This window comes from Herpailurus yagouaroundi, unplaced genomic scaffold (genome assembly GCF_014898765.1).
Source record: "Herpailurus yagouaroundi ecotype Mexico unplaced genomic scaffold, PumYag 77, whole genome shotgun sequence".
NCBI lineage: Eukaryota > Metazoa > Chordata > Mammalia > Carnivora > Felidae > Herpailurus > Herpailurus yagouaroundi.
The window spans coordinates 80,091,429-80,114,977 of NW_024412388.1; the positions used below are offsets into that span (position 1 = coordinate 80,091,429).

The 23,549-nt window shown below is 35.5% G+C and overlaps 1 protein-coding gene across 5 annotated transcripts in view; it reads left to right on the forward strand.

Annotated features, from left to right (window-relative positions):
* FNBP1L (formin binding protein 1 like) overlaps positions 1-23,549 on the forward strand; it is a 121,093-nt gene that overhangs the window by 79,170 nt on the left and 18,374 nt on the right. For 3 of the 5 annotated variants that reach the window (XM_040471008.1, XM_040471011.1, XM_040471009.1), the window contains 8 exons: positions 4,310-4,363; positions 5,575-5,722; positions 6,501-6,563; positions 11,195-11,299; positions 14,659-14,787; positions 16,822-16,968; positions 18,893-19,096; positions 20,529-20,687. In XM_040471008.1, the coding sequence (XP_040326942.1) occupies positions 4,310-4,363; positions 5,575-5,722; positions 6,501-6,563; positions 11,195-11,299; positions 14,659-14,787; positions 16,822-16,968; positions 18,893-19,096; positions 20,529-20,687 (1,009 nt within the window). Of the gene's footprint in view, positions 1-4,309; positions 4,364-5,189; positions 5,318-5,574; positions 5,723-6,500; positions 6,564-11,194; positions 11,300-14,658; positions 14,788-16,821; positions 16,969-18,892; positions 19,097-20,528; positions 20,688-23,549 lie in introns of those variants that run through there. The other 2 variants (XM_040471012.1, XM_040471010.1) reach the window with 2 other exon arrangements.

Here is a 23,549-nt window from a genome sequence, read left to right on the forward strand (position 1 = left end):
CACACACACACACACACACACACACACACACACACACACACACACACGGAGTGTGAGCAGGGGAGGGTCAGAGAGAGACACACACACAGAATCCGAAGCAGGCTCCAGGCTCGGAGCTGTCAGCACAGAGTCTGACCTGGGGCTTGAACTCACAAACTGTGAGATTATGACCTGAGCCGAAGTCAGCTGCTTAACAGACTGAGCCACCCAGGCGCCCCCGATGACCTTTTTTAGTGTTAGGCTTGGGTTCTTTTCTCTTTGTTTTTTTGTGTATCTGTTACTTGTTTTAGGTTTGTGGTTACCATGAGGTTCAATATATAACATGCTATGTATATAGCAGTCTATTTTAAATTGATGGTCACTTAAGTTCAAACACATTCTTAAAGCACTTTTGTTTTATGTATTTGATGGTACATTTTATATCTTTTTATTTTGTGTATCCCTTAACTAATTATTGTAAACAAAATTGATTTTACTGCTTTTGTCTTTAACCATCTTACTAGTTTTATGAGTGATCTAATACTTTCACCATATATTTGCTTTTCCTGGTGAAATTTTTTCTTTTCATAACTTTCTTCTATTTATGGCCTTTTCTACCTTAAGAAGTCCCTAAAGCACTTTTTTTTAAGGTCAGTTTAGTGGTGATAAAGTTTTTTAATTTTTGCTTGTTTGGGAAACTATCTTTCCTTCACTTTGAATGATAACCTTGCTATGTAGACTATACTTGGTTGTTGGTTTTTTTCCTTTCGGCATTTGGAATGTCATGCTACTCCTTTGTGGCTTGCAGAATTTCTGCTGGAAATCAGCTGATAGACTTAGGTGATTGTTGCTGTATACATAATATTTGCTTTTGTCTTGCTGCTTTAAGATTGTCTCTTTAATTTTTGACATTGCATTATTATGTGCTTTGCTGTGGACCTCTTTGGGTTCATCTCCTTTAGGGCTTTCTTTCCTTCCTTGGCATGGATATCTGTTTTATTTTCCAAGTAAGGGAAATTTTCAGCTATTAATTCTTCAGATAAGTTTTTTTGTCCTCTCTCTTTTCTATCTGGGACCCCTATAATGCAAATGTTAGTATGCTTGATGTTGCCCAGGCGTCCCTTTAACCTATTCTTTAAAAATTCCTTTTCAGGATGAGTCCCACTACTCTGTCTTCCAGATTACTCATTCATCCTTTTGCATTCTTTAGTGTATTTTCCACTTCATGTTTTGTATTTTTCAGCTCTCATAGATTTGTTTTTTATATTTTCTTAACTCCTTGTTTAAATTCTGAATTCATCTATTCTTATCTCAAGTCTGGTGAGCATCTTTATGACCATTATTTTGAATTCTTTATCCAGTAGATTGCCTATTTCTGTTCTATTTAGTCCTTTTTCTGAGATTTTGTCTTTCTTTCATTTGGATCGTATTCCTCTATTTCCTTGTTTTGTCTGTCTCTCTGTTGGTTTCCATATATTAGATAGGTCACCTGTGGCTCCTGGTCTTGAAAGCAAGTGGCCTTATGTAGAAGGTATTCTTTGGGCCAAAGTAATACAATTTCCCTTGGTCAGCAGAACCAGGCACTCCAGGGATAGTCCCTGTATGGGCTCTTCGCACCCTCATGTTCTGACTGGGCCACAGTGCTCCTGGCTGAGAGGCCTGTTGTGAGTGTGGTGGTGGTGGAGTTAGCTCCTGGTATAGCTGGCTGCCAGGCCCCACTGTGACATGCTGAGCAGGCATGCTCGGGGGTGTGGAGCTGGGCTCCTGGGCCCCTGGCCTTTCCCAGGTCAGGAGTTGCTTTGGAGGGGTACCTGCCAGAGCAGATAGGTTAAATAGGGTAGGTCTGCAGGGGAACACTGGACTGGGTGAACAGTTTTACCAAAGTAGATGGGAGAGTTTCAGAACTGGTGGTGCCTGCCAGGAGAGGGCCAAGTAGGCTGAAGGAATGAAAGAAAGATGGCAACTGCCAATGCTTCCATTTCTGGAGAAGTTTCCTACAGATACCTGCTCTTCTGCATACTTCCTAAAATTAGTCCATAAATGTCCTTCACGTATGGTCCAGGCATGTTTCAAACTACTGCCACTGTGCTGGGCCTCCCATGAATGATATTCACTGGCTCTTTGAAGAGCAGAGTCTCAGTTTCCTGTAGACCTGTGGCTCTCTCTCATAGTTAAGTCCTGGTGATTTTCAAAGCCAGATGTTACGGGGGCTTGCTTTCCTTGTGCAGATCCCCAGAGAGGGAGGGTACTTTATGTAGGGCTTCATCCCTTTGCTCCTTAGGTAAGACCTCTGCACCTGTGATATCTGGTTCCTGACTATGTCGCTGCCCGTACTATCCTTTTTTTGATGGGCTTTTTCTGTATATCTTTAGTTGTAGAAGAGGTGTTCTGCTAGTCTTCAGGTCATTCCCAGAGTGAGTTGCACTGTATGTACTTGTAGCCGTGAGTGTTATGGAAGAGAGAAGCTCTGGATCTTTGTTCTCTTCCATCTTACAGTAACTCCTTTCTTTTTCTTTCTTTCTTTTTTTTTTTTTTTTTAATTTTTTAATGTTTATTTTTTGAGAGAAAGAGAGGAGGAGGGCAGGAGAGAGGGAGGGGGGGGGGGGGGGTGAGGGTCAGAGAGAGAGGGAGACAGAGTCCAAAGCAGGCTCCAGGCTCTGAGCTGTCAGCTGTCAGCAATGCGGAGCTCGAACTTAGGAACTGTGAGATCATGACCCTAGCCAAAGTCAGACACTCAAAGTCAGACTGAGCCATCCAGGGGCCCCTTCCCCTCCTTTCTATTAAACTTTTGGTAAACAAGTATATAAATGTAAGGCCTGAAGCTTTTATCCTGTACCTTGTTTTACAACCAGTGGTGACTATGAGTTTTTTAATTAACTTGGTAAATGTAACCCTCCTCAGTGTCTTGCCTGTTCTCTCCCCTGACTCTTCAGGGTGTTAAGACCTTCTCTTTTGTATTATAGCATCCTTTGCATACCTTTATCATAGCAGTTATTATGTTGTATGTTGTAATTATTGGTATATACTTCTGTATTCCTTTCAATGGAATGTAAATCTTGAATGTGGATATTCTCTCATTTCTAATGTTCCCAGTAACTTGCACAGTGCCTAGCATATAGAGGATAATTATAGAATGAATAAGCTGAATTAAATGGAATGAATTGATAATGATTTGAGAATAATTAGAACAATGCTTCTTTTGAAGTATTTATTTGAAAGGCCATAGGGCCATTTATTTTTTAAATGCCTATAGGTTAAAGCAGTATATATCATATTTGTGTTGATGAACTAGTTTCTTTTTGAGTTTCCAATTCATTGTGTATTGTTGCTTTTGTAAAATCCAATAAAAATTTAATGCCAGAAAAAAATGTCATAAAAAAGAGACATGTAAAATACAGGCACCATTTTTTTTATTATTAGATTCAATAGACATAAACTTACTCTCAACTTGTGTACTTAGCTTTTTGTGGATTAGTCACAAACAATCTGTGGAGCTTTACTTGTCCATGGACCATATTTTGAGAACTGTATAAAGCACTGTGTTAAATGCTTTACAAATATTATCCACTTTAATTTTCATAACCCTGTGGGGTGTAGGTACTGTTATTGCTATTGATAGGAAATTGGGCAAGTGAATTATCCAAGGACACTAGATGCCACACAAAACAGCCAGGATTCAAACCCAGGTAGTATAGTGTTACTTCAGAGTCCATGTTCTAGTCTTCTTATGAGTTTGCAAAGATGAGATGAGGTAGCATGTTAGTCTGAGACTGTCTAGAATGGACGTAGATGCAGGCAAAGAAAGTTGCAGTATAAGTGTAATTAATATGCCTTAAAAAAAGAGAATGTGAAGGGTCCCATAATGATGTTCATATAAAAGTAGAATTATGGAGGATGCTGACCAACTGTTCTTTTATCCTATTAGTGAATCAGCATTTGTTTTCATATCTTAGTTCATTTTAAAATATCTGATTTGCAAAACAAAATAGTGATGGTATGTCTTTGAAGTACATGTCTTTTTGCTGTGACTCAGTGTCATACACTGAGTACTTTGTTTCTTCTCTTCCTCCTCTTTGCTTATTTGCTAGCATAATCATCCTTATTATTATGATTACACTCATACAAACACAGATAATAACATTTCCTTTTACAGATACCAGTATTTTCAGAACAAAATGTAGAGATAATATGTTAATGGTAGTAGATGATTATACTGCTGTCTTGTTTTTTATCATTAAATTCTTGATATCATGAAATTGGCAACTTAGAGAATATTTCAGTTTTAGTAGTAGTATATTTTGTACGTTAAAAAATTTTTTTCTTCCTATAGAAATCTGGTTAAGAAGTACTGTCCCAAACGTTCCTCCAAAGATGAAGAGCCAAGGTAAATTCTACACCTGTTTATTATTGCATATTAAAATTTAAAAAATACTAATATTTGTGTTATTTAGTAAAATAAATATGCTGTTAGCCCTTTATAATGATTTTTTAAAGTTTTAATTAAATCACAGTTATATGAAGAAGGAACAACTTTAATAAGAATGAATATTTCAGTGGGCTCAGTTTTCTGAAATAGTTGAAGTATGTGGGACTTCACTTGAGTCGCTTAGTCTTTCGTATTTTTTCCATACTTGATTCTGTAGTTGTTAGCTTATTAGATTCTTGATTTTACTCTTAGAGGTATTAAGATAGTTTGGCTGGTCGGTTTAAAGGGATAATGAAAAGGAATGAGGTTGTCAGGGTAATCTTGGAACTCTGAATAAAAGTTTGGGAATTACTTATGAGCTTTTTGGTCTTAAACAGGGGTATGTGGATGGCTCTGAAATGCAGAAACAAAGAGACTAGACTTAAAACAGCTTTGTGTATAATTGTTAATTGTTAGGATTCTTAGGTTTAGTGTTAACGGAGTTCTATCTGAGCTATTTGCCTTCAGCCAAAAGAATAGTCTGGCAGTGTATTCAGAGTAGATCTATACATTTTAGTACAGCAATTCTCTTTGTTTCTTTCCTTCTCTCCACACACATTTTTTACCCTTATTTTTGCCCCTTCTTACCCCTCTTTTGGTGCCAACTATAATGGCACTTTACTTCCATTCAGGATGTGGGCAGGCATACAAGCAGCTGTGTCCAGAGCTGATAGCAAAATTGTTCTGTAGATCAGCCATCGAGATGCATTTGAGTGGTATGATTGGCAGGTTCTGTCCTCGAGAGCAAGCGTATCATCTCTGCACCAGGTTCAGCTGCCAGTCCTAGGAATCCAACCAAGTGGGCCAGTCACCCCAGCTCAGGCCAGTCACTTGGCTACTTAAGAGATTCCAGTATGTCAAAAGAGCCTGCAGGTAGTATTCTTAATATTTTTTGACCCCATATATCCCTTTATTTATAAATTAAGACTACTTGAAAGTATACAAACATATACAACTTGAGCTTAATATGGGATTCTTTCATACAAAGTTAATTTGGAGTTAGTAGTGAAGAAAGAGTTAGGTTGAGTATGTTAAAATTTGTCAAGTGTCAGGCTGAATCCATACCTCACAAAAAACATTTGTAAAGAAAATAAAGGAAATTTCACCATTTTTTAATATGTTTTTGTCAGGTTTACCTCGTGTATAGCCTTTTTTAACATCCTTAACGAGTTGAATGACTATGCAGGACAACGAGAAGTAGTAGCAGAAGAAATGGCGCACAGAGTTTATGGTGAATTAATGAGATATGCTCATGATCTGAAAACTGAAAGAAAAATGGTAATTATTGTTTTTATCCAGTTATATATAATATGAAATATTTTCACATAATTACTTTGCTTTTCAAAGTAATGTTTGTTCAGTATAAACTGGTTTTCTGTTTCACTCAGTTTCTTCTAGCCAAAATCATCTTAAGATACTCTTGCTAATTTGTAACCTTTTTGGATTTAAGACCAAGATTTGATAACCTACAGCCCATGTGCCAAATTTAGCTTACTGCCAGTTTTTCTTAGTTCCCATGGGCTAAGAAAGGTTTGTACATTTTGGATAGTTGAAAAGAAGATCAAAAGAATATTTCATGATATGTGAAAATTGTATGAAATTCAAATTTCAGTGACTATAAATAAAGTTTTATTGAAACAGGCCCATACTTATTCATTTATGCATTGCCTGTGGCTGCTTTTGATTATATCAGAAAAGTTGAATATTTGTAACAGAGACCACATGGCTTGCAAAACCTAAGATATATATCTGACCCTTTATAGAAAACATTTGTCAACCCTTAATTAAGACATATGTATTTTTCTAGAAATTATATCTGTTTTAAAGGTTATGCTTACAGTATTCAGATAATACCTATAAAATGCATTTGAGAGTTTTGCTCTACTAATAATCTCTTCCTAAGTCTTGATATCAAGTTATATAATTAGTACCTTAAAAAAATTAAGCGAAAGCGTTTGGGTTTTTTAAAGACTTTTAGTATTTAAATGTAATTTTTGTTTGTTTTATTTGTTTTTTGTTTTGTTTTGTTTTTTTTTTCTTTGGTTATGATCTTCAGCATCTTCAAGAAGGACGAAAAGCTCAACAGTATCTTGATATGTGCTGGAAACAGATGGATAATGTGAGTTATAGTGTCTTCATGCTTAACATAAAATTTTATAGACTAGTTTAGCCCTAAATTCTCCTATGCTTCACATCTATTGAGTTGAATATTTCTCTATGTATTTATTCATTTTTAACATTGGTATAAAAAGAGAATGTGCATTTTGTTATTTTTTTCTGTATGGTTCTATACTTATACCAACTCTGTGGTCTTCAGATATCTGTAAATGTTTAGGAAAACAGTTTTTGACTTTGCAGTAGTTACTATAAACTATTGATAACAGGGTAGGAGTAATGGGGATATTAATAGTGATGTATCTTAGAAGACCATTTGACAGAGACTGAGAGGACTTAGATCGTAGTTGTACCTTTTATGATTTCTCTTGATTTCATCCTTAGAATATGAAAATTGAAGATTGTGGACTAGATTTGTGAAATGTTTCTTCCAGTTCAGTGATTCTATCATGAAAATATTCCTAGTACTGGACTCCTGGTCATAGACCATTCAAATTATAGGAAAGAAAATACTTGATAGTATTTATAGATAAAATTATAAAAGTGCAATAATTATTTACTATAAAAACTTTCCAAAGGTACTTGCTAATGTGGTTTTTCTTAGATATTCTGGCATACAGTCATTTGAAAAACAATATGTCTGCATGGAACATTGTTGTCTCCTTTCCTTAAAATTCTCCGCCAAATGATGTTCTGTAGTACAAGATTAATATTCTTTTTGAACCCTCAGGTTCGCAAGCAGCTTACTCTTTACTTGCGTATTTTTATTATGGACACTGTATTCCTTGGAAATTATGCTAAAAGGAGTTTTTCATGTTATGTTAATCAGTTTAGTTTGTAATTGTTGGGAAAGGGACTTTTAAGTTTGAGATGAAAAAACCTCGTGTATATATGTGTTTTTGGCCATTTTTTCTTGTTTTAAAACCACATATTTAGGGGTGCCTGTATGGCTCAGTTGGTTAAGCGTCCGACTCTTGATTTTGGCTCAGGTCATGAACTCACAGTTTGTGGAATTGAGCCCTGCGTCGGGCTCTGTGCTGACAGCACCGAGCCTGCTTAAGAGTCTGTCTCTGTCTCTGTCTCTCTCTGCCCCTTCCCTACACACACACGTTTCTCTCTCTCTCTCTCAATAAATTTTTTTTTTTTTAATTTTTTTTTTTTAACGTTTATTTATTTTTTTGGGACAGAGAGAGACAGAGCATGAACGGGGGAGGGGCAGAGAGAGGGAGACACAGAATCAGAAACAGGGTCCAGGCTCTGAGCCATCAGCCCAGAGCCCGACGCGGGGCTCGAACTCACGGACCGCGAGATCGTGACCTGGCTGAAGTCGGACGCTTAACCGACTGCGCCACCCAGGCGCCCCTCAATAAATGTTTTTTTAAAAAAACACATATTCAAACCTTAGGTTAAATTTCTACTGTATGAATATCATTGATGTAAGATTCTAGGCACCAGTGCTGATTGAGAATTTTTAGTTCTATTAATAGTCTCTTTCATTTTTGTTTTCATTTTCATTCTAATTGGTTTTAACAAGACTTTTAGGGAGTGTTTACATTTATTAAATTTTAAATTACCTTAACTAGCATTCTTAGAATCTGCCACCTAACGAGTATGTATGTGTTTTCATTTGCACATAATAACAGACTCCTACACTCGTGAGTCATTGGTCCCTTTAAAAACTTGTGTTGACACAAATTATTTTTGTTATGTGCTGACTTGCTTTTAGAACAATTGACAGGGACGCCTGGGTAGCTCAGTCAGTTGGGTGTCCGACTTTAGCTCAGGTCATGATTCGCAGTTCGTGAGTTAGAGCCCCGTGTTGGGCTCCGTACTGACAGCTCAGAGTGTGGAGCCTGCTTCAGATTCTGTGTCTCCCTCTCTCTGCACCCCTCCCCTGCTTGCCCTGTCTGTCTCTCTCTGTCTTTCTCTATCTCTCTCTCTCTCAAAAATAAATAAACATTAAAATAAAAAAAAAAAAGAATAATTGACAGTTAATAAGCAAAAATTATAGGGGTCACAAGAAAGAAGCATCAAAACAAAATGTGGGAGTAATGTCTTTAAGACATTGATTAGCAATACCATTAAAGGTGAGTTCAGCTCAATTCGTATTTATTGGAGGCATCTTTGACATGTACTGAGTCCTGGTACAAAAGTGAATAGTGAAAAAAGTGATTAGTGACGTAGTCCTTATTTTTGTGGAGCCTGTGGTCTAGTGAGGGAGACAAATATAATTTCTGTGGAATTTGTCGAAATATGTGCAGGATCCCATTTCTTCTCTATCTTGTTTAATCAGGAAAATGAAATTGTAAGATTATTAATATTTTTGAAATTATTGAGAGGAGATTTAAAGAACTGGGAGAAAATTGAAAATTGAGGAAGACAGTTTAAAAGACAGTTATGAACCACAGGATAATGAAAATAGGCCACCCTGGTATTAAAGATGGAGGGCAGAAGAGAATAGCCTGCAAAGAAGATTTTGAAGGAATGGTGAGAGATTAATATGAAAAAAGTACCAAAGATGCCAGGTCTATCGGTTAGTGGGTTTAGGTAACAAACAGAGCATGCAGATTTATAAGAACAGGGCTCAGAAATGGAGCAGTTCCAGAGTTGGTCCATAGCTCAGTCATGTCACTAAGGCTGCTTCTCCTCTCTCTGTCTACTTTGCCATCTTGACCACGTTGGCATTTTTCCTCAGGCTTGTCCCCTTATGGTCAGGAGTTGAATGAAGCAGCCAAGCACCACATCCTCATTCAGTTGCATGCAGAAGCAGGAAGAAGAGGGCATTTCTTTTCTAACTGTTCCTTTTTATCAGGGAGGGAAAACTTTCAGAAAAATCCCCAGCAGACTTTCTAATGGGTGCCTTTGACAGGATGAGATTATTTAACCATGCTCCAGATGTGGCAAGGATCAGCTATTTTCAGCTACAATGAGAGGTGGGCTTTTCTAAGAAAAACTTTTTTTTTAAAGTTTATTTATTTTGAGGGAGAGAGCATGAATGAGAGAGAGGGGGAAAGAGAATCCCAAGCAGGCTCTGCACTGTCATTGCAGAGCCCAGTGTGAGGCTCAGACTCACGAACTGTGAGATCACGATCTGAGCCGCAAGAGTTGGACACTTAACCGACTGAGTCACCCAGACACCCCCAAAACAAACATGTTTTATGCAAAGGATCAATAATCAGAATGGGAGCAGGAAGCTAGAAGTTAGTGGAGTGGTTAGCACTTTTACATTTCTGAAGGAAGACCGTTTCCAACAGTTTCATACCCAGCCAAATTTTATCAGTTAAAAGTGTTGGTGAAGTTATTTTTGGCCATGGAGACTTAGCTCCCACAAATCTTCTAGGAAGCTACTGCTGAATGTGTTCTAGCAAAATAAGGAAATGAACCAAGAAAGGGGAAGGTGTGGAATTGGGAAATAGGAGATTCAAATCAAAGGAGAGGTAAAAGGAATCTGATAATGGTGAAGGGAAATTGTAGGGTAACAGCTATGTAGTAGGTCCACTTTGGTGTAACCAATCCAAATTTCAATAACCCAAATTTCAGTAGGTCAAAGCCTTTGGAAGAGATCTCATCAAGAAAGTAAAATTTATAGAATTCTGAATATGTTTGAATTAACTGTGGACAGATTTAAAAAAAAATTTTTTTTTTAATGTTTATTTATTTTTGAGACAGAGAGAGACAGAGCATGAACAGGGGAGGGGCAGAGAGAGAGGGAGACACAGAATCTGAAACAGGCTCCAGGCTCTGAGCTGTCAGCACAGAGCCCAATGCAGGGCTTGAACTCACGGACCGTGAGATCGTGACCTGAGCTGAAGTCCGACGCTTAACCAATCAAGCCACCCAGGCGCCCCGAGGACAGATTTTTAAAGAACTGTGTAAACTAGAGTTGACTTAAAAGTACATTTACAAAAGTATGTAAAAAGGTACATTGAAAACTAAGCAAATTTAGTCTAGGAATTAAAAAAAAAAAAAGTTTTGTTTGTTTTTTTCGGACAGCTCAGAGCCTGGAACCTGCTTCGGATTCTGTGTCTCCATCTCTCTGCCCCTCCCCCCCAATAAATATTTAAAAACTTTAAAAAGTATGCAAGAAAGGAAATATGGTATATATTGCATGGCTCTATTATGAGTAGCTTTTACCAAGTCGTAGCAATTTGTATTAAATAAAAAAAAATTTAAAGTCCGAGTTCTGGGCTAATGGTATTCCTGAGACACCTGGAAAAAACAGTAGGAAACCACTTTGGAGGGACATTCCCACATCCCACCACAAAAAGTAAAAACAAGCAAACACCAAAAACAACCAAATAAACATACAAAACCAAACACAAAACACCACACAAAGCAAAAAGTCCTCTGAAGATGAGCTTATAATAAATAATTAGAAAATACATGTGATTTTTTTTTTCTTACTAGCAAAAGATGAAGTATATAATATTAACTCAGGCATGCCTATGATTTTTTTTTCCTTCACAGTCTATAATGTCTGATATTTAAGTCACATGGGTTATTTGTAATACTAAAATTTCTACTTTAGAAAAAATTTACTTTTAGTGTGTAATTCTATACAGTGTACAGTGGCAACATTTTAAAGTTACGAGGTAAATTTTATTTCTTAGTGTGATATTTTAATTTTTTAAACAGAGTAAAAAGAAATTTGAAAGAGAATGTAGAGAGGCAGAAAAGGCACAACAGAGTTATGAAAGATTGGATAATGATACTAACGCAACCAAGGCAGATGTTGAAAAGGTAAGAAATAATCCAAACTGACTTTGATATAAAAATATTATTACTTGCATGTGGAGGGTCATTGTAATATTTGTATTAGTATTAGATTTCTCCAAGAGAAACACTACGTCTAAATCTAAAATATACAAATATTTGTGTAGTTCAAATCACATGTTAGTCGGATTGTGTTTATTTTATTGTAATGTCTTAACTGCATTCAGAATGCATAGGAAAGATATAATTGCTATTGAGAATGAGTTTCTAAACTAAAAAAAAAAAAAAAAAAAAAAAAAAAAAAAAAAAAAGAATGAGTTTCTATCCTATTCCAAAACAGAATAGGAAGTCTAAGGTATGTTGATGGGGTAGGCAACTGGGGGTTGGGTAGTGTGCTTCCCTAACTTGACCCAAGGCAAAACAAGATAAAAGTGTCAGAAGTATGTGATGTTAGTTAGCTATTTATGTTTTTGTTTCATTCATTCTTTCATTCATTTTGGAAAACTGAACTGTTTATCGCTGATTCTGGGCCAGATGTTTTATAACATAACTATTTGTAAGGATCAGCCCTTAACTACTGCTGCTTAGCTTTTCCTTCTTTGCTGTATGTTCTTTATCTTAGAACATTGGACATTTCAGAGGGGTAATTTTCTGCATTCCATTTTCTTTACCACTTAAAGCCATAAAATTATATAAAATTCAGATTACAATTATCTTAAAGTCCTTCTAGTATAACTTGTGAGGGTTTTATTTTTTTCTACCCTATTTCTTAATGACTTTTTATACCTCTAATGATAGTTAAGTCCCTTGTCATTGGAAATACACAGACTTAAGGCAGTTTGTTCTTTTTTTGATTTTTCCAACTCTAGCGTTTCCTTATATCGATCCCACTGATCGCTGTGTTTAGTTTTAGTTTCTTTGAGGTACTGGGAAAGTATTCTGTATTTTCTACATAAAGCTCTTTAGATATTCATAGCAGATTCTCTGTCCCTAGATGAACCATTGTATTTCTTTATTCTACTGAGGAAATGGCTGTAAGTCACTTTTCATTATGACTGTTTTCCTTTGGAGACCTGTTAATTTGTCAGTATCCCACCTAAATTATGTTAACTTCCAGTTGGATGTAATAATCCAGATAATGGTCTGATCAGTCCAGAGTTTGATTACCTCACTCATTTGAACACCAAATTTATGTTAATTACGGCCTAAATGTATATTGATTTTTTTTTTTTTGAGTAACCACATTGTTTGGATGGACTCCCATTGGGTTTATGGTTAACCCCATGTCTTTTCACATATGGTGTGATATGAGAACATGTGTCTCATAACTTGTACTGTTGGTATTTTAGATGCGTGTGTACATCTGTATCAATTACTAGACTTAACTCTGCGGTTAAGATTTTTGGACCCTGATTTTGATCATCCATATATTCATTTCCTTCCTAGCATCATGTCATGCACATAATGTGTTGTTATTATTTGATAAAAATGTGGATCACAACAGTTGCAAACACTGTTGTATACATGGGAGGCTTGCTTGCTGGTTGACACTCCTTAAAAGCTCCTTTGACTTATTATCAAACATTGATTGGAATACATAGCTTAGGTACTAGGCAAGATAAGGGACTCTAACTGGACTCTTCATTTAACTTATGTTTTTTATTTTGTCTATAGAGATCTCTTTAGAGACTAATTAGACATTTTGAAATCTAGATAGAATATGTTAATAGTTTGACCTAACTTAAGAATTTTAATGTTTATAGTTTCCTTTTTATACTCCTTTGTTTGCAACCTCCTTACTTATTAGAGAATTAGGAAAACTTAGAGGATTTGCTTTAGGAACTATAGAGTAGAGGGATTCTGTTGTAAGTGACCGGTAGGAGAAAGGAACATAGTTTCAATTGAGCAATTACTGATAAAAGTTTAAAAAAAAAAAGTGAAGAAGGAGCAAGCCTATTACTGATCTTTCTAAAGAAAAGAAAGGCAGTTGCATAACAATGTGAGTATACCATAACACTCCTGAACTGGTCACCTAAAAATGATTAAGATGGTCAATTAAGATGATATTGTGTGTTTTACAACAATTAAAAATAAAAAAAAAATTTAATGTATTTAAAAAAAAGGCAGTTAAGTATGAAGCCCACAGGGGGGCTTCAGTTGTTCTAGTTTCTAGCTTTACACTCCTATATGCCCTGCTGGAACCTTTGCCCTAGGCTTTAGGAATCACAGCCAGTGACTTAGAACAGGAGCCGTTTCGCCTGACCATTGTGGGTAGGGAATAATTTGGATTCCTCTATTCCATCATAGTTTGTGGGAACAGGGAGAAAGGGGGAAGAAGTAAATGAATGTGTACTTAAGGTCCCAGAACTTCAAATGTATTTTTCTGTAGAAATACTTCAGGCTATGGTGTTTAGTTTCCATAGTACTTAAGTATTAGAATCTTCAAGTACACTGTAGATTAAATTTTTTTTTTTGTGGGCTTCTCTATTATCTTGGCTACTATGTATTTCCACAGGTCAGTTTGTTTCTGAGTTCACAAGAACTAACTTGTGGACCTACTGTTAGAAGGTTAGAGACTACATTTTGTAGAAAATGGAATTAGAACAATAAAGTGTATTAATGTGTTTTACAACTTCCAGAGCACTCTCATATAACATGATTGGTTCCTTGGAGCACTATGAAAAATGGAGTTCAATTCTTTCTTTTTTTTCTTACTACATTAAGTAATTGAGAAATTTACTTAGATTCCCCTCCAATAAATCTAGAATTAATGATTTTATGTTAGTATTCTAATGTTCTTACCAATGTAGATGATGCTGATGTGACCTATTCAAAAAGCATTTCTCTAAGAGCTTGAGATGAACAGAACTATATTCTAAATAATCATTCCTGAAAGTACCTTTGGTTTTGTATAGAGACTGAAATCATTGTTGAGTATTACCATATCCAAAAATCATATATTTAATCATTAGTGTTTCACTGTGGTTCTGAGTTGCATATAAGTGGATCATGTTTTAAATGTTTTACTATAACTTGTTAACTGTCTAAAGTATTTCTATGGTGTTTTTCCTCTTCTGGTTAAGAGCATACTGTTGCAGGTCAAGCCATAATGTTGTCATTTGTTTAATTTTAAAAAGTCTGGATTTGGTAAGGAGAAACTTTATTTGAACAGATTATTGCAAAGGGAAGGACGGTTGCAAAAAGAAACAGATTGCTGCAATAGGAGAGTGCTCTGTCCATAAGATATGCAAGCAACTCCTTAAATTTTAAATGATATTAATAGTTGGAAAAAGTCTAGGTTTAGCATAACTTTTAGAAAAATGAATCAGGTATCATTTTGTTGTTGTTATTTGTGTTGGTAATGATGTGGACCAATTTGTCTCTAGGCCAAACAGCAGTTGAATCTGCGTACACATATGGCTGATGAAAATAAAAATGAATATGCGGCACAATTACAAAACTTTAATGGAGAACAGCACAAACATTTCTATGTAGTGATTCCTCAAATTTACAAGGTAAAGTTTAGATATGTGAAATTAATCTAGTTTTAGAGTTGGAAGAGCTAGTCTTTTTATATGTGAAACTTTTAAATTTGAGGCATCAACCAGGATGTTTCTAGATTCACTAGTCATCAGGACTAGTGATAAGAACTTCTTTTATGATTATAGATTTGAAAAGTAAATTTTTCCTAACTTTGAAATCATGAATTTTCCTACTGAATAATTATTGTAATAAACAGTCCAGTAAAACAATGACATTTTCTAGATAAATTCTAATACTGTATCATTCAGTATTAGGACATAGGGGGGATTCACTGGAATTGTTCTTGGTAAGCTGCTTACCTAGAATTGGGATATAGCTTTTTGACACTATACCAGAGTTACTGGCATTACCCCAGGTGGCAGAAATAAATCTTATGAAATGTATTGGCTAGCCTGGTTTTTGCCTGCTTGTCTTCCTAGTTGCCAGATCATAAATGTAATTCAGGCCGTGAGTTTGCTTACAAATTCCATCCATCATCACTTGATGATAAACAGTTGCCAAACAGCCTGAGGTAAAGACCCAGAATTTATATGAGGGTTAAGTTATGTTACTGCTTATTCTAGAAAGAAGAGAAATTAGAATAAAGGGATTGAAAAGTGTTGAAAGTAGTATCTGGGAGAGCAGAGCTTATATGGAAAGAGTTGTCAGCCCAGATACATTTTCTTTTTCGTTGTAAGGCAAATTAGCAGTACAAAGGAAGCATAGTTAGAGATGGTGGCCTAGAGTGGGTATCATATTCCAGTCATTTAATCCAGAGCATCTAGCCTCATGACTAGCATCTAGTCATCATCACTCAGTGGTGCTTTTCTAGGCTCTCCAGCCAAGCCATTATGTTGTGGGGAGACCAAAACTGTGTTTTGTGCTTAATCCTTTTGTTTGAACCTTGCTGTGGAGCAGTCTTGCCATTTTTTTTTTTCAGTGTTTGTTTATTTTTAAGAGAGAATGAGTGGGATGGCGCTGGAGGGTGGGGATGGGGGGGGGGTTGCAGAGGGAGAGAGAGACACACAGAATCCTAAACAGGCTCCAGGCTCTGAGCCGTCAGCACAGAGCCCAGTGTGAGGCTAGAATGTATAAACTACGAGATCACGACGTGAGCCGAAGTCAGACACTTAACTGACTGAGCCACCTAGGTGCCCCCAGTCTTGCCATTTTGCAATGCTGGGAACAGTTCCTTTGTGAAAATGTGGGTGTCAGAGTAAATCCACAAGCTTTGGGAAGTAGAGAGGAAAAGCTGGTATAAAGGCTGTGGGAGTGTGGGGACTTGAACAGTGTAGCTGTGTCCTAGGAGAAAAAGGTTAGTAGTGTCGGCAAAATTAAGGGTCAAAAATGCCTGTAAGTTATTTGGCTTCACTTGTCATAGCATAATTCTTAGGGGCATGTGCCAGTAAATTTTTGAATTGTGGGGATTCCATTGTATGTACCACTTTCACCTTTTGGCTTCCTGTTTTCATCTTGTATCCCCAATCCTTTGATAGTTACTGATCAGTAGACTGACTGGTAGGTCTGAGTACCTGTTGGTATTCAGTCAACTATGGATCCTTAATCCAGTGAGATCTTACCAAAGTAATCTGAACTAATTTAAGGACTTAGAACTCTCAGATTTATATATGTTACAGGCTAATTGCTTAAAAAGAAAGAAAAAAAACCCATCAAAATTCTGTTTTCGAGTGCAGCTTTTCCTGGAAGCATAGACAACTGCTCTGACTGAAGAATGGAAAGGTGGAGGTGGTATGAGGTAGGGAGCTCGTAGCCTGTTAGGGGATCCCTTTAGAATATTTGAAAACCAGTGTCACCTGGTTTAGGATGTGCTGAAAGGCTTGATTTTTTTTTTTTTTTTCCCCTTGTGTTATGTAACAAGTCTCAGGTTTTAAGTACTGTAAGACGGTTGGAAAGGTATTAACAACAGTGTGACTGTTAGTGTAGAATCCTAATTTGGGGGGTGGGGTTGCGTCAGAATGAAAAAAAAATTTAATATTCCCTTTTTTAAAAAAAATTCTGATTATTAGCAACTACAAGAAATGGATGAACGAAGGACTATTAAACTCAGTGAGTGTTACAGAGGATTTGCAGACTCAGAACGCAAAGTTATTCCTATCATTTCAAAGTGTTTGGAAGGAATGATTCTCGCCGCAAAATCAGTTGATGAAAGAAGAGTAAGTGCTATATAATTATATTTGAATAAATGTATTTGGTTTGCATATGCAGTTTCAGTTGGTGAAATGAATTGGGAAAGGGGTGAAGTAATTGATGGGTAGCTGATTATACTTTATATTCTGTAGAAGTCTGGCAATAGATTGGACTGCTTTGGGCTTTTTTTTTTTTTCCCCATGTTTATTTATTTTTAAGAATGAAAGAGAGCGTGAGCAGGGGAGGGGCAGAGAGAGAGGGAGACACAGAATCCGAAGCAGGCCCCAGGCTCTGAGCTGTCAGCACAGAGCCTGACATGGGTCTCAAACTCATGGAATGAGAGATCATGACCTGAGCCGAAGTCAGATGCCCAAACGACTGAGCCACCCAGGCCCTCAGTGGACTCCTTTGGGCTTTTAAGACTGTTCTGAACACCAAAATTCTAGTTGTTTTGAAAGAAAATTTTAATCCTTCCTTTTCCCCTGACTAAATTTTCAGTTCTACTCCAAGAGTATAACACAACCTGTGAACTGTAGGTTACAAACTGTGTTGTACTCTTATTCTAGTGAAAGTTTAGAGAAAGAAATAGATATAAAGTTACTATAAGAATTGCTTTTTAATGGAAGAGTTGGCACTTGAACTGTGGGTAGTGTATGGAGTAATGGGAAAAAAGAAAGGGCAGTAGAAGGAACAGCATAGCCCTGCTCCCCTTGAGAAAGTATATCCACTAACCTGTCTTAATTAAGGTCTAGCAAGAATCTTGTACCTGGTCATTTCTCAGTAAATGTTGATTGAGTGACCAGAAAGGGTAGTTGGCAGAAATTTATGTTATGAAGGAGGAGCAAGAGAAGAGAACCAGTGTTGGGGGAGTGCTAAATATATACCACATATTTTAGTCTTCGTAGCAAGTTGGTATTATATTAATGAGGATTTTTTTTCTGTAACAAATAGAATTTTGACTTGAATTTTAAAAATAAAAGGATTTTAGGGTTCTTTAATCAGAAATTCAGAAGTACATTTATATTTCAATATGGCTGGTTACAAGGTTACAAATGTAGTTAGGTCCCTTGTCTCTCATTCTTCTCATCCTTTAGCAAGTGATTGGTAGGGTGGCGTTAATGACAAAACTAAGGTGTGACTTAACAGATAACTTTTGACTAAATGACAGGCAAAATGTACAATGAACAGAAACAGGGAATAAAAGAGAAGGGTTTTAAACAGGAGTTTATAAGAGATAAAGTATTCTGTTTGAAAATAATGAGTTTAAGGTGTCAGAAGAACATTTGGATAGTGGTATGTAATTCCAAAGACAATATATAGTATAGTTATGTGAGTTTTAAAGTTTTAGGGGAAATAGAACTTTATATTTTTAAAGTTGCTTTTTGTATTTAATGTTGTTTGTCAGATCTTTCTCCATTGTTCAGTTAACATTCCCAACTGTCTTCAGTATATTTTATCTTTTCCCCTGTTGGATGCATGAAAGCCTTTCTACCTCTTACTCTTTTACATAGATGCCTTTTCCCCTGTTTCAAAGATCAACTTTTTGTAGATATCCTATAAAGCAAAAAGCCTTTTTCCTCTGAAACTTCTTAGAATTTCTACTTGAGACTAACCTCTTCCTATATTCCTTTTGTCAGTTAGATCTTTCTTATCAACTAACTTGTCCTCAGATGAATTTCAGTGGGTTGAAATTGTGGAATGAAAACACTTCATGAATATTACGAACTAATAAAATGTTAATTTGATTATAAATTCGTATTTTATTGGGATTAAAATATTTAAGGCTTATTACTAATCCACCAGAAGAAATTATTCACTTTAACCTTTAATTATTATCTGTAGAATTATTTCCTTTAAATTTTTGTTGGTTGTTTCCTTGAGTAAATTTTTAACAGCTAACAGTATTAAAAATAAATGAAATGATTTTAAAAACATGTTTCTTATGTGTAGGACTCTCAAATGGTAGTGGACTCCTTTAAGTCTGGATTTGAACCTCCAGGAGATTTTCCATTTGAAGATTACAGTCAACATATTTATAGAACCATTTCTGATGGGACTATCAGTGCATCCAAACAGGAAAGTGGGAAGATGGATGCCAAAACCACAGTAGGAAAGGCCAAGGGCAAGTTGTGGCTCTTTGGAAAGAAGCCAAAGGTAAAAGTCATGAAATTCCTCTATGCTAATAGTTTTATTTTAGTGTGTCGTTTAAATCAATGTAGGTGTTGAGTGGATAATGGCTTACTATTAATAGAGATAAGTATTTTTATCTGAATGATTCAGTTAACTTTTCACTTATTAGAAACATAGTTTTGTATCTTAATAGTAAAAATTATTTCTGGAGTTAACATTTGACCACCACTTAATGAGTAAAAATGTTAAATAGTTGTTAATACCTCTTGAATTATATGCTTTTGAAATTTCACTTGTATGCAGTTTCAATCAGAATTTCTAAGGAAACGTTGTGATCTAACTATAAGACCACCAAAATTACAGTTCTCTATTAGAATGAATGATTGACTATAGCAATAATAAATGTCACATTAGGTCTTATAGATCGTACTAATGAAGTTATTTTTATCATCCATGTGAATGTTTAATGGGAGGGGCCCAATGTTTGTGGTTATTTGAAGTTTAAAAATCTCCAGTTTACTAAGAGAATCTCTCTTAACTTCTTGTTGGAACCCATTTTTTGATGTGCTGTATATGTTAGATAAATCTAGTTCAGCAGCATGAGCAAATGGAATAGATGAGTGCTTAATCCTACCAATTTAGTGCTTATAATAGTGTCTATCTAGTATGGGAATAGATATGTACTTTTAATCTGATATGCTCTATTAATTAAAGTATAGGTGACTTTAATTCTTTTTTCTGATCTAGACATAAGAATGCAGATAAATTTAACTCATAATATACCTATTAATCTCTTCAGAAGTACACTTATAATTAACTCAAGCATTATTCATGCTTTTAATATTTTCCAGGTGAGAAATTGAGAGGTGAGACTTTTTTTTTTTTTTTAAGTCAAATCAGAGTAGACAGGAAAGCTTAGAAAAACCAGGACTGCTGAAGTTTTTTTTTTTTTTAAATGAGGTGCAATGAAGATGAAATAGAAACAGTCTGAGAGAAAAACCACAAATGTAATGAAAACTTTTTGCCTATTTGTGATAATAATTAGTTGCAGTTTTAATATATATTATCTATTTAGATAACTTTACCTGTAGCTGTTGCCTTTATCTCTGACAAGTGCAGGTTAAGTATAACCAGTTAGGTAGTGCTAATGTTCTAGAAATTAGAAGAGAATTTTTTTTATGTAGGTCATATTGCTTTCTCTGACATTATAATTTGTGTACTCTATATTTTTAATGTCATTTTGTAAAATGATCAAATGAAATGGTACATTTCTTAAAGTAAATTTGACTTCTTAAACTGACCGTTTTGGCAAAACTATGTTAATATTCTTATAACATTTTTATAGAAAACTTTGAGATTTATTTTGTGAAAAGTATGTTGCCAAAAATAGAATTTTCATTTAGGAGAAAACTATGCACATTTGGCTTATTGATTCCTTTCTTTATTTCCATATTAGCCACAGTCCCCACCCTTAACCCCTACTAGTTTATTCACATCCAGTACTCCTAATGGGTCCCAGTTTCTCACATTCTCCATTGAGCCCGTGCATTATTGTATGAATGAAATAAAAACAGGGAAGCCCAGAATTCCTTCTTTCAGAAGTCTCAAAAGAGGGGTAAGTTTAATAATGGGTTAAAATGCATGATGGCCTATTGTGTGTGTAGTGTGGCTTTTAATACTCTCCACCCTCATTATAAGGCTCTCTCCTGTAAATATGTAGTTTAAAAAGACCACAGAATTAAGTATAGCTGCCCTCAAGTTAAAAATAACTCCTCTATATAACATTTGAAATGCGCAACCACAAAAGAATGGTATTATAAAGAGGGTGCTGGGTACAATCATATTAGCTATTTTTTTGTTTATGTGAAATCATATGTCCACCATTGTCTTGTAATGTATTTACATTTTTAAGACTTTCAGTAATTTGTCACTGCAGTTAACTCATGCAATACTTTGTCACTAATGATGACTTCTGCCAATTTATAAAGTATTTTGTTGTCTATAAAAAAATCAAATTCAATTTTTAATTTCCCTACTTTTAGAAGTATAAAACACAGTTTCCAGTAGTTAAATAAGAAATTAAAGATAGGCATGTTAAATACCAAGATTCTAGATCCTATTAAGATAATACATTAGAAGATATTTTGTAAATTATTTGCCTATAAAATACTAGATATTACTGAGTAATGTTTACATGGGATTTGTGTTCTTGAGCTTAAAAAAAAAGTATTTTTTTACCAAAATATTTTTTTTAATTGCCCAGTCTTTGGTATTTACTTAAAACTAAAGTTATTCCATAAATGAAAAATTTTAGAATTGTAAAAATCAAATATCAAGCTATTTTTTAGCAACACCTATTATACTACTGATAAATAGTAGTGTTATTCCATTATGTTAGTGAAACTAATTTCTCTTGTTTATATTTGATTTTAAGGATGTGCTTGTAATATTCATAGCTCATAGTTTAGATATATTTATGAAATTTGAACATTTCTTTGGACATATGAAAAACATAGGTGTGATAGCCCACAGATGAGAACTCAATCTATCAGTGCCATTAAAAAATCTAATCATTAACAGTGATACACTATAGTTGGGCTTACTCTTGTTCTTGCCATTCTTCCCCCACCTTCCCTCTTCCTCCCTTCCTCTCTGCCTTCCTGCTTGCGTTCTTTTTCGATTCTTTTCTTCTCTGTCTAGTCTGTTTTAATTACCTTCTGTAGCCTTTTCTACAAATTGCTTCAGTTGAGTTTCTCTTTTGGGCACATGTAGAACAAGATATATTCATTTAGGGCAAGATGACATTATTTGCATTTTCATTAAAACACTATGACAACCTGAAGTGATGTCAGTAATGCAGTAGACATGTTCTAGTATATGATGTCCCTTTTTGGACTTCCTTTTTTCCTATACTGTCATGAACATTTTTACATCTATCTTACCTACTTCTGTGTTGAATGATGATATAGGCAATTAATGATATTCTGAAAAGCCAGTAGGAATGAGTCTGTGTTATACAGTACAGGTAACCTGTATTCATTTTTAAAAGCCCTTAACACTTGTTGGAAACACTTAAGAAATCATTAGGGATTTTCTTTTGCCTGACTTAGGAGGGCAGAATTCCAATCTTTCTTCTCTATGATGATTTAGATTTTATTAAATATTCTGCTGTTATGAAAAATGACTGTTTAGCAGCTATATTTTTGTAATTGTTTCTGTATCTTACACATTAAGTCTACCAGATCCAGTTAACATTAATCTATACAGTATAGTTATAGAGATATCAAATAGTTGTGTGAAATTTAGGCAGTTAGAACTGTGAGCCTTGGAGAGAGAAGTTTAAATATGTGACCTCTTCATTTTTATTGAATAAGTTATAGGTGGAATTATAAAATCTACATTTTATAAAATTGTAGAACTTAAAAGTATCTGCTTAGTTATTATTTGTCTTATTTCCACTTACTGCTTTAGTTTTAGATATTAGAACATTGTTTTGGGGGAGCCAGTTCCAGAAGGTCAAAATCCTCCTACTTTTGTTATTACTTACCGTACCAAAGGAGAAAAAGCAATATGTAAGGTAGAAAATATGACAGATAAATTGACTAGGATATTGGAGGATAGAGCAGAAAGGAAAGTTTATTACAATCTTGGCATTGACATTTTTTTTTTTTTTTTTTAGTGTTTATTTTTGAGACAGAGAAAGACAGCATGAGCAGGGGAGGGGCAAAGGGAGAGGGAGACAGAATCTGAAGCAGGCTCCAGGCTCTGAGCTGTCAGCACAGAGCCTGACATGGGGCTTGAATTCATGAACCACAAGATCATGACCTGAGCAAAGTCGGACGCTTAACTGACTGAGCCATCCAGGGGCCCCGACGTTTTTCATTTTGATTGGTATTTAGTAGTTTATAAGATTCTATTTCAAAATTAACCTATGGAGATATTTTTCTTCCAGTTAAGAATTTTCTCAATATAGGAAAATCCAAAAAGAAGAACTTCTTAAAAAATAATTTATTTTTTTATTTTTATTTTCATTAAAAAAAATTTTTTTTTTACTGTTTTTGTTTTATTTTTGAGAGAGAGAGAAAGAGAGAGACAGACTGTGAGTGGGGCAGGGGCAGAGAGGGAGGGAGACAGAATCCGAAGCAGACTCCAGACTTTGAGCTGTCAGTACAGAGCCTCACATGGGGCTGGAACTCAACAAACCGTGAGATCATGACCTGAGCCAAAGTCAGACGCTTAACCGACTGAGCCACCCAGGTGCCCCTAAATGTTTTTATTTTTGAGAGAGAGTGAGCAGGGGAGGGGCAGAGAGACGTAGAAAGAGAATCCCAGGCAGGCTCTGCACTGACAGTAGAGAGCCCAATGCGGGGCTCAAACTCAGGAACCATGAGATCATGACCTGAGCAGAAGTCAGATGCTTAACCTACTGAGCCACCTAGGCTCCCCAAAAAAGAAGAGAAGCTTTAAGAAGCCACGT